Source organism: Pipistrellus kuhlii, unplaced genomic scaffold, assembly GCF_014108245.1.
Source record: "Pipistrellus kuhlii isolate mPipKuh1 unplaced genomic scaffold, mPipKuh1.p scaffold_m20_p_18, whole genome shotgun sequence".
In the NCBI taxonomy this organism is placed as follows: Eukaryota; Metazoa; Chordata; class Mammalia; order Chiroptera; family Vespertilionidae; genus Pipistrellus; species Pipistrellus kuhlii.
Window position 1 is genome coordinate 3,962,065 of NW_023425493.1, and position 14,329 is coordinate 3,976,393.

The 14,329-nt window shown below is 52.6% G+C and overlaps 1 protein-coding gene across 1 annotated transcript in view; it reads left to right on the forward strand.

Moving 5' to 3' along the window:
- Positions 1-2,417: 2,417 nt before the first annotated feature.
- Positions 2,418-14,329, forward strand: part of CADM3 (cell adhesion molecule 3) — a 31,364-nt gene continuing 19,452 nt past the window's right edge. Inside the window, exon 1 of the mRNA XM_036442720.2 lies at positions 2,418-2,738. Coding sequence (XP_036298613.1) covers positions 2,657-2,738 — 82 coding nt within the window. The 5' untranslated portion in view covers positions 2,418-2,656. The remainder of the gene's footprint in view (positions 2,739-14,329) is intronic.

Genomic DNA, 14,329 nt, shown 5'->3' on the forward strand with positions numbered 1-14,329 from the left:
AACCTGTTCTCTCTTCATCCCCCTTACATGATCTCTAAGGTTTCTTCTAGCTCCAAAGGCAATACCCTTTACCCATCAAGATCCTTTAACTAGGATAGCCTGGTCCTTCCCCTCCGAAGTCCCATTCTCTTTTTGAAAACATACCTGCTCCTTGCTTTTCTCTGCCAACGTGGTCTCACCTCTTTAAGATAGTCCCATTTTCCTATGATTTCCCCCTCTTTCATCCCATGGACCATCCTTTCCTCTCTCTTACACCCAGGTCTTTACATCCCTCAATCACACTACTCCCTCCATCTCTGCTTCTCAGAGATTTCAAGGGTCCAGAGCAGGGGTCCTCAAACTTTTTAAAGTGGGGGCCAGATCACAGTCCCTCAGAGAGCTGGAGGGCCAGACTATATGAACTACTAATTCCTACTGTAACACCTCGGCTGCGCTCACTGCCCAAAAAACCTGGCGGGCCGGATCAAACTCCTCTGCGGGCCGCATGTGGCCTGCGGGCTGTAGTTTGAAGACCCCTGGTCCAGAGGATCCAGGGAGGAGGACTGGTTTGGAATCACTGGCAGGTGCCAAGGCAGGTGGCCCCAGGTGGTCAGACAGGGTGCTGCCAGGGGTTCTTACCAACTGCTCAGCCTCCCAGGGAACGTCCAGAAGGCAGGCAGAGAGCTTCTCCCAGAAGCCACAGCTCAGCTCTGGGAGCAGCGAGGGGGGAACCAGGGCAACACCTGGCCATCCCGCAGGATGCCCTGGAGAGTATTCTCTCTCGGCCTCTCCATCAGTGGCTAGCATTTATAGAGAGCTTTACTGTTTACAAAGTACTTCCCACCTTCTTGTCCCTGCATCCATCATGGAGGCGGAGGAAGCCTGTCCGAGAGGGAGAAAGGACCCAGACAGGAAGGATTCGCAGGCCGAGGCCAGGCATCAGCACAGGAGAGGACGGGCCCAGGAGTTGAAAGACATGGACCCCAAACCCTCCTCTAGGGACAAAATATCGCCTCAGAGAGAGGGAAGGTGCTGTGGCTGGAGATTGTGCTGTTCCGTGTCCTAATAAACGCTTGTGTTTCCTCCTGTTAACTGTCAGAGTGCCCTTGGGTAGATCAGTTAATACCCTTTAGACCCCAGCTGTACTGGAATAAGAGGCCGGACCAAATATGTTAAAAGAATGCTTACACGTGCGAAATTATTGGGTTCAGAGATCACAAAATTTAGAAGCTCTGTTTGAGCAAATTGGCTCAGAAGGATCCCTTTCTGAGACACACCAAGGCCCTCCCAGAGGCACCCACACTCAGGAACAGCCACCCTGGGGTCTTGGCACTCCTGAGTCGAGGGGAGAACAGACTCCCCGCCTCCTTCCATACTCTGTCTGGCCTCAAAGCCCAGAGCTGCATTCGACCAAAACCGGTTTAGCTCAGTGGATAGAGCTTTGGCCTGTGGACTAAAAGGTCCTGGGTTTGATTCCGGTCAAGGGCATGTACCTTGGTTGCGGGCACATCCCCAGCAGGGGGTGTGCAGGAGGCAGCTGATTGATGTTTCTCTCACATCGATGTTTCTAACTCTCTATCTCTCTCCCTTCCTCTCTGTAAAAAATCAAATATATATATATATATATATATATATATATATATATATATATGCTGCATTCGTCACATATACATTGGTCCTTAAAGGGGCAGTTTCCTGAGGGTTTGTAGAGCAAACCATGCATTCAGGAATCTCACTCACCAAAAAAAACAGGATCCTCTGAAAGATTAAGAAAAAACGGGAAAATATTGGAGGGAAGGACTGGGAGTAAAGGGGGTCATAGGAAAGGTGAAGGGGGCACTACTGAGCTAGGCCACTGGGTTGGGTAGGAGTGGGAAGGGAAGCCACTGCTTAGGGGGAGGGGGAATGTGACAAGGATGCAGGGAAATGTGAAGTCCCATGACCTGTGGGCTTGCTGAAAGATGCCTGTCAAGGGACATGGCCTGGGGCCACCGATTGTTGCCCGGTGCTAATGGGCGCCTTTGGGTGAGAGGAACTGGGGTGCTAGTGTCTAGGAGAAGGTCAAGGTAATGGGCTACCCAATGGGATGCTGCCCCTGGGCGCACTGTTGATGGGGGACCCCCAGGGCTCTTGGGGCTCCCCTTGCCAAAGAGAAGAGGGAGGGGCTGGAAGGCCTCGGGCGAGTGGGCACACCCTGGTCCAGGCCTGCAGTGGCCGCTCCCGCCAGCTGGCCCCGGGCCATGCCAACTCCTTGCCTCCACCCCAAGCCTAAGAGGGGTGCGCACGGGGCCGCGGCGGAGCCGGCTCCCTCCCCGGGCTCCACACCCGCGCCCGTCAGGCCGGCGGGGCTCCCCCGGGAGCGGGCGGGAGGCACCACGCCGGCGCGGAAGGGGTGCGGGGGGGCGGCGGGAGCGGGGAGCGCTGCAGCCCGCGCCCCCCCGCGCCCGGCCCAGCCCCCCGCCACCCCCTCCGCCCGAATGGTTTGCTCCGAGCGAGCGTCCTATTTAATCCCCGCGACTGCAGCAGCGCCAGCTCCCTCCAGTCCAGCCTCGGCCCCGGGCTGCCGCCGCGGCTCCTGGGCGCCCTCCGGTCGGCGGCGTCGCTGTCCCCCAGCCCGGTGGGTGCCAGCCTCCGGGGACCCGCCGCCCGCGCCCCGCGGGGAGCCTCCGCCGGCGCCATGGGGGCCCCCTCGGCCCTGGCCCTGCTCCTGCTGAGCGCCTGCTGCGGGACGCCGGGCTGGGCCAACCTCTCCCAGGAAGGTGAGTGCGGGCGGGGCGCCGGGAGGGGGTGGGTGGGTGGGTGGGTGTGGGCATGGGGGTGCCCGCGGCCCCCGGGGCCGGGCGTTTGTCGGCTTTGTCTGAAACCTGTGGTTCAGGTCGCCAGCCCTTGGCAGTGCCCCTGAGTCTGTCTGAGCATCTGTGTCTCTGTGGGTCGTGGGTGTGCCGCCGGGCGGGCACCCTCCTCCTGGCACAGCCACCGGGGTGCCTGCGCGGGTGCCCCGGGTGGGGTCTGCCTGCCCCGGCGGCCCGGGTCCAGTCCGGGTGTGGGTGTGGGTGTCAGCGCGCCTGGGTGTGCGCGTCTGTCTGTGTTGGTGTCTGTGCTGCTGCGTCCCTGTGTCAGCATCTGTGTGTGTGTGTGTCAGTGTGTGTGTGTGTATGTATGTGTGTGTGTGTCAGTGTGTGTGTCAGTGTGTGCCGGGGGCGGAGGGAGACAGCCAGGGCGTGTGTGGCTTGTTTGTGTCTGTGTGTCTGGAGGGTTGGGGCGGCCAGGGCCACCCCCCCCCCCGCCCAACGGCTGTGTGCAAACAGTCCTGCCCCCCCCCCCACCCGCGGGGGCCCTGCGTGGCCGGAGAAGGGGCCTGAGCGAGGCCGGGGCGGGGGGCGTGGGCAAGAAGGGGGTTCTCCTCGGAGCAAAACAACAACACCGGGCGGACCAGGCTGGGAAGGCGGCGGCCAGAGCTGGGAGAGCGAACCGGGAGGGAGCGGGGGAGGTAGATGGGGATGAGGAAGAAGGAAGGACCAGGTTATGGGGGAAGCAGAAGCGGGGTGCATGGGAACCCCAACGCTTCCCAGAGCTAAACATTGATTCCCCCCCAAAAAAATGCGGGGTGGGGTAGCCCGCCTAACCCCCTAACCCCGCTCTGCAACTCGCGCCTCCTTGGCTGTGTGGTGATGGGCGCTGGGGGGCGGGGGGGAGTGCGGGAGGCAGGAGGCGGGGCCGGGCGAGGGGCCGGGGAAGCCCCTCCCGGGCGGGCCGGCTATGTAGGTCAGCGTCGTGTGGGCACCTCGGCTTCCTCAGAGGCGGCCGCCGGCTAATTGGGGAGCAGGGACGGTTTATGGGGAGGCAGGGAGGCGGCCAGAGCCCGGGGCCGCGGGTCCCAGCGGAGGGGGGGCAGGTCGCGGAGGGACTGAAGGAATGCATTCTCCAGGCACCAGCCCGGTGGGAGCTGGGCAAAGGGGTGGGGATGGGGGGGGGGGGGAACGGGACCTTTGAGAGGAAAGGGATCCGGGGTGAGTGAGGGGGAGGATGGTAGCTGTGCCCAGCCAGATGCCAGAGGAGGGGGGGGGGGCAGAAAGAACCAACCGCAGGGGAGGGGAAGAGGGAGGAGGTGCGTAGGTGATGGTCTGAGTGGCCAGGAGGGAGGGATGGGCATAGGGCTAGGGCGGGGTCCGGTTGGACGGTAGGGACTGAAGCCGGGGAGGATGATGTAGAGAATTTCATGTGAAGAAAACAGGCCAAGAGCCAGGGTGCTGGAGAGAGAATCACTCCACCCTGACCTCCTCCTCCCCCCTCCCCTCCCCGTCTCCAGCATGATAAAGCCCGCCCCCCCCCCCCTCTGGGGCCACTGGGATCCCCCTCCCTGCAGCGGGCTCCCTGCCTGACTCCTTCCACCCAGGATCCAGCAACACACCCCGAAGGGAGCTCCTGCCTGAGTCACCCAGGCACAGCAGCCTCCCCGCTGTGTGGATCCCGTCCCCAGAGGCCTGTAGGGCTGACCCAGCTCACTGAGGAGGTGTGGGGGGGGAGGCAGGAGGGAGGGCAAGCTAAGGGCAAGGTCAGGAGAGGCACTGGGCATGAGTACCACAGAGACAACCCTCAACAGGGCTTTGACTTTCAACTCGGCCCCTTCCCATCCTGCCAGCTGCCTTTGGGAAGGGCGGGACAGGGGTGGCCCGCATGGGGACTGTCCCACAATGGGATCCGGTGGTGCCAGGCTGGGCCCTGACCAGGAAGAAGCCATCCACCCCCTAAAGCGGTGAGCTCTTCAGTCCTGGAATGTAAACACTGGACATTAGAGTACTTCTCTCTGCTGGCTCCGGCTCCACCCACTGCCCTCTTCTTTGCTGGTCCTCAACGTGGGGACCCCGCCGCCACCCAGGCGTAAGGCTGAGAGGAAGAGAAATGCTCTCTCCGCACATTTAAAGCACAGCCTGGATGGGGAAGACAGACGGGGAAGAGGTCTGTCAACTAGGAAGAGGCAAGTCAAGCATTCTTTTCTTGGTAGAGCATTATCTGTCTGGAATGTGGGCTCCTGTCCGGTGTGCAGTGTCTCAGGATGCTTGGATGTAGGAGAGCAACAACCACTTAAGATCTTTTATCTAAATGAATTCCATCTCTTCATGTTTGGATCTAACCATGCCAGCTCTGATAGTGGGAGGTGGGCGCATAGGTGTGATGCTCACTGATGAAGCCATGAAGACCAGGATCATGTGGAAAGGATGTCTGGTACCCCTCAGTAGGTCTGGTTAGGGGTATCTGGTAGCCCTCAGTTGGTCTGGTTAGGGACATCTGGGACCCCTCATTAGGTCTGGTTAGGGGTATCTAGTACCCCTCAGTTGGTCTGGTTAGGGGTATCTAGTACCCCTCAGTAGGTCTGGTTAAGGGTATCTAGTACCCCTCAGTTGGTCTGGTTTAGGGGTATCTAGTACCAGCAGTAGTCTGGTTAAGGATCAGTCCCCTCAGTTGGTCTGGTTAGGGATATCTAGTACCCCTCAGTTGGTCTGGTTAGGGGTATCTAGTACCCCTCAGTTGGTCTGGTTAGGGGTATCTAGTACCCCTCAGTTGGTCTGGTTAGGGGTATCTAGTACCCCTCAGTTGGTCTGGTTAAGGGTATCTAGTACCCCTCAGGTGGTCTGGTTAGGGATATCTAGTATAACCCTCAGTTTGGGCCCTGGTTAAGGGTATCTAGTACCCCCTCAGTTGTCTGGTTAGGGTATCTAGACCCCTCAGTTGTGGGCTGGGTAGTGTATCTAGTACCCCCCTCAGTTTGGTCTGGTTAGGGGGTATCTATACCCCTCAGTTGGTCTGGTTAGGGGTATCTAGTACCCCTCAGTTGGTCTGGTTAGGGGTATCTAGTACCCCTCAGTTGGGCCTGTTAGGGGTACTAGTGCCCCTCATTGGCTGGTAGGGTAATCTAGTACCCCCATTGGTTCCGGTTAAGGGTATCTAGTACCCCTCAGTTGGTCTGGTTAGGGGTATCTAGTACCCCTCAGTTGGTCTGGTTAAGGGTATCTAGTACCCCTCAGTTGGTCTGGTTAGGGGTATCTAGTACCCCTCAGTTGGTCTGGTTAGGAGTATCTGGTGCCCCTCAGTAGGTCTGGGACCCCCTGGGCAGGAAGCTAGGCAGTTCAGAACACACCTGGCAATGTTCGACCAAAACATGGAGGTCTGTGGTAGGAAGGTTTGAGGAAAAGATACCTTAACGCACTGATGCTTGAGCGCTCCTGGGCATGTGGTAGAGCGGCTCGTTCCGCTTCCTGGTGGAGTAAGGAAAACAGATTTCATGTGCTGCCGAGGCTTGTTGCTCCCTGGAGGACAGCATGCATTGCTCAGTCTCCTAAGGCTGAACCAGGAGGAGAGGCTGGCGAAGGGCAGCGGTGATATCTGAGCCTGGCCATTAGCGCCGTGGCCAGAAGCGCAGGAACAGTGTAGACATTCAGAGCTTTCCACCTGCCCCTTCCTTCTCACATTTCCCCACGGGGAGTGGCGGCAGTCAGCAGCTCCAGGTGTGGGGGGAGTACAAGCCCCAGGAACTTAATTTGTCCTGTGGTTCTGTCTCTGGTGAGCATTTTGACATTCAACATTGTGACCAGCCTTCCCTGGGTTCTTCCTTCTCAAGCACCTTCTAGCACCGCGTGAGGTGATCCAGTGCAGAGAGAGGAGTGGGCAGCCTCACGTTGCTTTAGACCAGGTCATGGCAGGTTAACCTTGCACTGCGCTGCCCCACACATGCATTTCCTTTCCCTTCCCAATGACCTTCTGTCCGCTGCCATCCGTTCTGCAGCCCCCTGGCCAGGTGCCCAATGTAGAGATCATGCCCAGTGTGCCAGGGGAGTCCAGAAGGCATTCGCTCCAGAGCAGCTTCCATATCTGCTTGGCAGACCTGCTCCACCCACTTTCTGTTCCTAGTTGTGGTTGTCACTGCTCTGTCATCTCTTCCTGTTTCTGTTCTCTTCCGAGTGGCTGCTGTAACTCCTGGGAAGGGTACACATGCTCTCCCTCAGACAGATGCATTTTCTGGTGCAGAGAAATTGAGACCATCAGAGAGAAGAGAGACACTGGTCTCCAGTTTAGCTAATTCTGCGCAGAACCAGCCTGCCTGCAGTGGGGCCCGGCGGTGGACGGTCATCCATCCATCCAGCTGTTACATCAGATTCTCTCCCGGGGTTCTCGCTAGAACTAAGCACTTTGGTTTTAGCAGTTTCCTCCAGGAAAGTGGTTTTTGGACTCTTATTATTTTTTTTTAAAGATGTAAACTTCTTTCCCAAATAAATAAAACACATAAAAGGAAAATTATTCTTGTTGAAAGAGAGAAGTAAGAGTGAAAGTAGTCCTTTTACTCTTCTTCTTGGCTTCCCCACACTCCCCATGATCCTTAAGGCACAACCTGGAGTTCTGCTACATAAGGTCTGAAATCCTGGGCCAGAGACTGACAGTAAAATGAGTCAACTCACTACTCTTGGGCTCTCTCTCCCTCTCCCTCTCCCTCTCCCTCTCCCTCTCCCTCTCCCTCTCCCTCTCCTCTCCCTCTCCCTTTCCCTCTCCCTCTCCCTCTCCCTCTCCCTCTCCCTCTCCCTCCCTCTTTTTCCTTCCTTCCTCCCTCCCTCTGTCTTCTCTCCTCCTCTCTCCTTCATCTTCCAACTGAGGGAGAAAGAAGGTACAGATCTAATTTCAAGAGTACCTTGTTGGAGACATTCACTATTCACTTGGAGGGTGACTCATAGTTCTGCAGCCATCAAATTCTCTTTTATTTGGGGGGTGGGGTGGAGGCTGTTCTGGTCATTTTGAAATAGCAGATTGGGTAGTTGAGCTATTGCTCTGTAAAACTTCAGGTTTTACTTTGGCACTCCTTGCTGTCACTACTTTATTGCAGTCCAGGTAACATGTAGAATTTGATCAAAAGGTGCTTTTCCTCAAGTGACACGCTAGGGAAAAGTATCTTCTTAGTTATGGGGCTGTGACTAGTCACCTCCTTTGTTGTTTCCTCTTCTAGTAGAACTATACTGGCCCAGCCATCCCTTTTGTTATCTACTTCTCAGTAATGGAGTTTCACCTAAGGATGGTTTCTAGACTCTAGATTCTCCCTGAAAACAAAGTGTGGACTGGACCAGCTCCTTACTTACTAGTGAATGAAAAATGTTGGGTGTTAGAACGTTTTGGTGATGGTATTTCCTCCTTTAAGTTCTCCATGTTAAAACGTAATATTTTCAGTTTGACCATTGGCTGTAGGTTCCTCTATTGGAACATTTTGTTTTCTGGATGAGGTCATGTCTTAGAAGCCCATCCATAAACTCCAAAATCAGCAGCAGTGGTGATTTCTTACAAGGGCAGAAACAGTCAATGCTAAGGACTCCTATAACCCAAATAAAAACCCAGTTCAATCTTCTTTTATGACAAGGAGATCTATCTCTTCTAGCACTGAGAAACCAAGCTCTCAAGTGTCTTGAACACATGAAGCTGTTGAGGTTTTTACAAAATAGAGGCTCAGTAAAGCTACATACACTGCGTGGCCAGATTATTATGATCTCTGAATGCGTAATACTCTGGCCACTCAGAGGCCTGGTGCATGAATTCATACATGAGTGAGGTCCGGCCAGCCTGGCCAGGGGGAGGGGATATGGGCAGTTGGCCATCTGCCTGCTGGTCGAACTCCTGGTCCAGGGGGCAATTTGCATATTAGCCTTTTATTATATAGGATATACACTGAGTGGCCAAATTATTATGCGTTCAGAGATCATTATAATCTGGCCACTCAGTGTATTCTTCACTGAAGCAACAAGGATTAAAGACCAAGTAGTTTCTCTTTATCAAAATTTCCCTCAGCCCAAGAAAAGTGACCAAATGCCCCAATTAACATAGCAGCCTCAAAATCCTGAAAACAATACCCTTCTTAAGAGGCATGCTCCATTTCTCCTTTTCGTGTCTGACCAAGACTGGAATATTCACATCAATTTTGCATACCTTGGAGCACTCTAATTCAGATCGGACTCTATCTGACTGCAATACATTTTGTATTACATTTTGACTTCCTCGTGCCCCGTGTCTCTGAGGGGGCACGGGCTTTGTGGCACTGCTCACCTCATTAGATGATAACTGCAATTTCATTCCTAATTGGTTGTAGCAAATTAAAACCCTTTCCACCACTAATACTTAGGTAATTTGTCGTAATTACTGTAGCTCATGTTGACAAATTAAGTCTGGTGGTAGTCCTCATTTTAACATCCTCTTGGCTGTACGTATGACAGGTTCAAACAAAGTACTTCAAGGAGGCCTATCAGAGCGAGTGATGGGTATGGAACATGATCTTAACAGAAGCCCTGGTGTCTGTGCCTTTAGATTGATTGTTAGAAGGCTGGCTGCCTTCACCCCTGGTCCCCCTTGCTTCCCTGGTTCTTTGCGAACAAACTACCTGTGCTTTGAGCTCTCCAAGGTGCTGGCTCCTGATGGCGACACGCCAGATTCTCCTTGTTGCTGTCCACGGTCCTGCTCTCCCTCCCCGCTTTATAATCTCTGCTCTCCACAAGACACACCTCAGAACAGTGTTGGAATCTCCCTCCTCCACTACAGACATCTTGGTGATGGTCCCTGACTTGGTCCACCAGGAAAAGGGGAACAAAACCTTGAGCTATATATGTGGAGAGTCCTCACAACCATCTAGCCAACTGTAGGAGGGGACAGGAAAGACAAGCAATTCTGAGGTTGGAAAGAATTGTTGTTGGAAATGTTCAGGGCACTAAGGCCTAGAGAGTGACCTCAAAGGGCCTCAGAAGAACTGGATATTTTGTCTTCTATGGACTGATATGCTAAAAGCAGAACTACAAATAGACATGTTTTAGACGAAGACGGGATTGCTCATGTACAATAACCACACATACTCTATAAATGGGGAATGCAACATGAGCCTTACTCGGTTTATAAGCACAAACATTTTGAACTTAAAGCCACTTGAGTTTGATGACCAGTGCTAGCTGTCTTGTCATGGAGCTTCTCTTCCCTTTTCCCTCAATCTTAGAAGTAAAAGCAAAGACAACCCATAATGATGGGTTATCAGAATGGATCCTGGAGGGACTCGGCATATGACAGGCACCGAAAACAAATATCAAAACCCTGAGTCATGCCCCCTCTTATTACAACCATCTTGTACAGAACTAAATGGGCCTTAAATACATTAACCATCCCATCCATCCAGAGCACAAGTGCTTGGCCGTATCTCAGGAGATGCATCTTTAAACTGGATTCTGCTACTCTCTTGGGGTATCTGCCAATAAGTGGATGACATCAAGGGTGGCAAGGAGCCGAGAATGCTCAGCCCCTGCCAGTCTGGGACGAGGCAGCTAGTTCCTCCCATCACAGAAGAACTGCAGGAGCTTCTCTCCTTCTCAGTGCTGACATCCCTGTGTCAATGTCTGCATAATAGTTCATGTAAGAGTTAATACCAATGAACGACTTACAGCAGAGTTTGGTTTGGGAATCAGGCTTCCAGAATGAATTTTGGGGGACCCCCCTTTACATTTCCTCATTTGAACCCAGGAGAAACGCCATTCTTCAAGGACAGGTAATAGAAGTGATTTATCTCCATGAGCAAGCCTTTAGGAAGACAGAGTTAGGGTTACAGTCACAGCTGGGGTATCTCCCATCTACTCCTCTCTCTGTGCCCCTATTCTCTCGAATGGCAGATGTGTCTCAGAAAGGATTCCAGCGCAGAGGGTCCAAATTTTGTTCAACATGTGTGTCATTCTTCTGTGTGAACTCTTACCTCTGGGATCATTTAACCCCCTCATGTCTCTCCATCTTTCTCCTAGAGGTCTTCTCTAAGGATTTGTGTGCTGTTTTGTTTTGTTTTTTTCTTAGCTAGACCTACACTAATTGTGTATTGATTAATAATCATAAGTGCCTTTGGCTCATTTACTTCCAGGGTCAGAGCAGTCAGATGCACCGCCTTGTCCTATGGGACAGAAAAGGAAATGAAGGCTGGTGTCTCAGCCAGCCATGCCCAAGCTATCCATGACTTAGCTCTCCACACCTTTCATCTAGTCCCGGTTATTGGCAAGGCAGAATGAAAACTAGTGCTTCCAATACCAGGCTTCAGTGGGAATTAGCAGATCCTTGATTCACATATTCCTTTTTCTTCTGTGCCCTGGCTCTCTGCTTCTATTCTGATTCTAGAATTCGGGCCAAAGCCTCAGGCAGGATAAAGAGTTACAGAGGTAAACTGGTTTATTGAGTCCCTGGCTGAAATACCTGGTACTTCTTGCAAACCCAGCAAGACTCTAATAAATACATTGATGACAAGTAACTTGAGACTTAGTATAGCCTAGGTCAGCCTTTGAAGAGCCGAGGGCCAAGCTCTCTTCTATTATTATAAAATGCGGGGCCAGTTATACCATCTGCTCCTAATCATCTATCATCTGTTCCTCAGAAAATGCAAAAATGACAGCGGGACGACCATACTTACTCGTTCCTACCAGTTCTTAACTCTAGTTCTTAACGATGAAATCTTCCCAAACACATATGTTTCCTCTCCCCAATTTCTATCCTGTAATATCAGGCAAATATAAAAAACAAAAACCACCACAAAGCCCCTGGGCTCACATATTCTCATTTATCCTCCGTGGCTGCTTAATGCCAACGCTCTTCTGCTCTCCAAGCCCTGGAGTCCAATGTCAGTAACAGATGGACTGAGCCCCAGCCCCGGGAGGAGAGGATCTGGCCGTCTCCTGGGGAGTGTGAGCAGAAAAGAGAGCCTAGATTCTGCTTGGGGAGAAGATCTGCACTGAAGCCATATGGCTTTCTGGAAGGAAGAGGTTCTGATTATTAATGGGCTTGTGGAAATGGCTCTGTATCTGGGTCATAAGATAAGCTGCGTGTGTATGACTGAAAAAAAAAAAGAAAACTGATATAGGAATAGCGAAACTTGTAGTGTGCCATGTATGTTGAGGGACACATATGGAAGGGAAAAAAAGAACATAGCCAAGTTGGAATATATATGCACTTGGGCACAAAAGTGAGTATATCCTCATGTTGAAAAAGAGACACCCAGTGGAGATTTAAGAAGAGAGAGGAAGAGAAGGTCTTTGGGTCAGAATAGTGCCAGTTACCGCTCTGGGCGGGACTGTGAAGTCTGCAGATTTAGAAGAATGTTTCTATTTCACAGAAGAGTTAAGTCCCAGGAAGGCACAAAGTAAGGCTGATTGAACAATGTGCCCCCTCTGAAAAATACACATTTTTAAGTGGGGAAAAAAGTGAGGGGAATAGACCGAATCACAGATAGAATTGGGAGGCGAGGGGAACCTGAGTCGTGTGGGCGTGGAGCATGGAACACATTATTTCCCATGTAATGTCCTAACCACTGCCCCCAACCGGTCATCCACACCCTGACAGACTGCCCAGGGAAGGGAAACCATAAAAACAAGTCAGTAAAATCAGAACCAGCAGAGATAAATGCCTTCTTGCCTGACTTCTAACAAATTAAGCTTTTTCACAGCATAGTAACCCACCGCCCCAGGTCAACAGGCTGAGAAAGACAGAGCGTGTTGATGGAGGGGATTCATCCGTTCACGCAAACAGCCATTCGGGAGGGTCTGTGCAGGCTCCGGAGCCCAGACTGAGATCTCTCTCCCTCAGGGGGTCAGTCCATCCTTTCCTTCTCCCCGATGCCTCTGTGCTTGCATGCCCGTTTGCAGCCCCGAGTTTCCCACGGCTGCTAGGAAGCATGTTTTCCAAGGGGGCGAAACTGAATTCTGCATGACAAGTGACGCCGTTATGTTTCCTTCCCAAGTGTTTCCTAAGATGGGGAGGTGGGGATGTCCCCCCAGTTTGACTACATCCGTGTGAAAACAGCAAGATACACTGAGCGGAAGGATCTAAGTGCCTGCGCTTGGTTCAAGGGGCATCTCAAAGTCCAGATCAGCTCTGGCCTCCGGCCTCCATGGTATTAGAATGGAAATCCCAGGTCGTTCTGGTCCTGATTTCTGAGCGTGTGAGCCTGGTGGGAAGGAAATGAGGAAACGGGGCAATGGACAAAAAACGTCTCGGGACTGAGTGACTGCAAGGCCGGCCTTAGGAGCTCACCTGAGAACAACAGACTAGAATCAGACCCCGCACAGGCCCTCTCCTTCCAGAAGCAGCAGGTCCTGAGCCATCCCTCTCCTGTGTCTTGTCTCCCTGCAGGCCTTCCTTCAGTCTCAGGAGCAAGGAGCTGAGGCTTGGAAGAGGCTCCTGGGGAACAGATCTCCTTCCTTTAGTTTCCTCTCTGCAGTCTTTGGCGCAGGATTGGCTGCAGAGGGGCTTGATTTGGTTGGGGGCAAGCCCCGGGCTCCCTCCCAGCACTACCGCATGGAGAACACTGACTCAGTATCAAATCAAAGCAACAGCTGTCCCCCCTCCTCTGTGCCACCCACTTCCCCGGCTCTGCTCCGAGGAATCTTAACTGAGTGTCTCAGGGCCTCCTCAGCCTACTGCAAGCCCCCTCTGCCTCCAGCTTTTCTCCCTCTCTCTAGCTCAAGGATAAGACATGCTTTTCTGCTTTTTTTTTTTTTTTTTTTTTTTTTATCTCTTCTAGTCTCTGAAAAATCTCCTCTAGTTTCTGTCTCTCCTTTTACAGTCAGGCTAGCATTCCTCCAGCTCTCCACTATGCGGATGCCAGGACACACACACACACACACACACACACACACACGCACACACGCGGCCTGTCCTTGTTAACTCCCGAGGGCAGGGAAGTGGCTTCTGCTCCTTGACCTCATCTTTTGTGAGAACTGAAATCTACCCGTCAGGTCCTGGGTTTTGTGAAGATGCCATTCTTTGCACCTTCAGGGATTTCATCCTTAGCTCTTAGTTCGCTACAACTTCTCTAACCTGCCTGGCATTTAGTTTAATTTCCTTGGGGTCAAGGAGCCTGGGGTTTCTCACAACAATGCATAGAGAGATGGGGATCAGAAAGGGTAGATGCCACTGGAAGTGAAGTTACACTAAATGGAAACGTAACCTTTGAATTAGCTGGTGCAGAGACCTGCTTTCCAATGGCAATGAGTTCAGGAGGCCAGGCTACGACACAGCTCCCACCTGCTGCCTGTTACTGAGCTCAAGTCCGTAAGGCCCTCTGAGCCTCATTTCCTCATCTTTAAAATAAGAGGGTTACCATGGCTGGTGCGGCTCAGTTGGTTGGTGCATCTTCCCAAACACTAAGGGGTTATGGGTTCAATTCTTAGTCAGGACACATACCCAGGTGAGGGAGGCAACAACTGGAGTTTCTATCACCTGTGTGTGTGTGTGTGTGTGTGTGTGTGTATCTACCCACCCACTTCCTTCCCTTCTTCTCTCTAGAACCAATTAAAAAATAAATAAATAA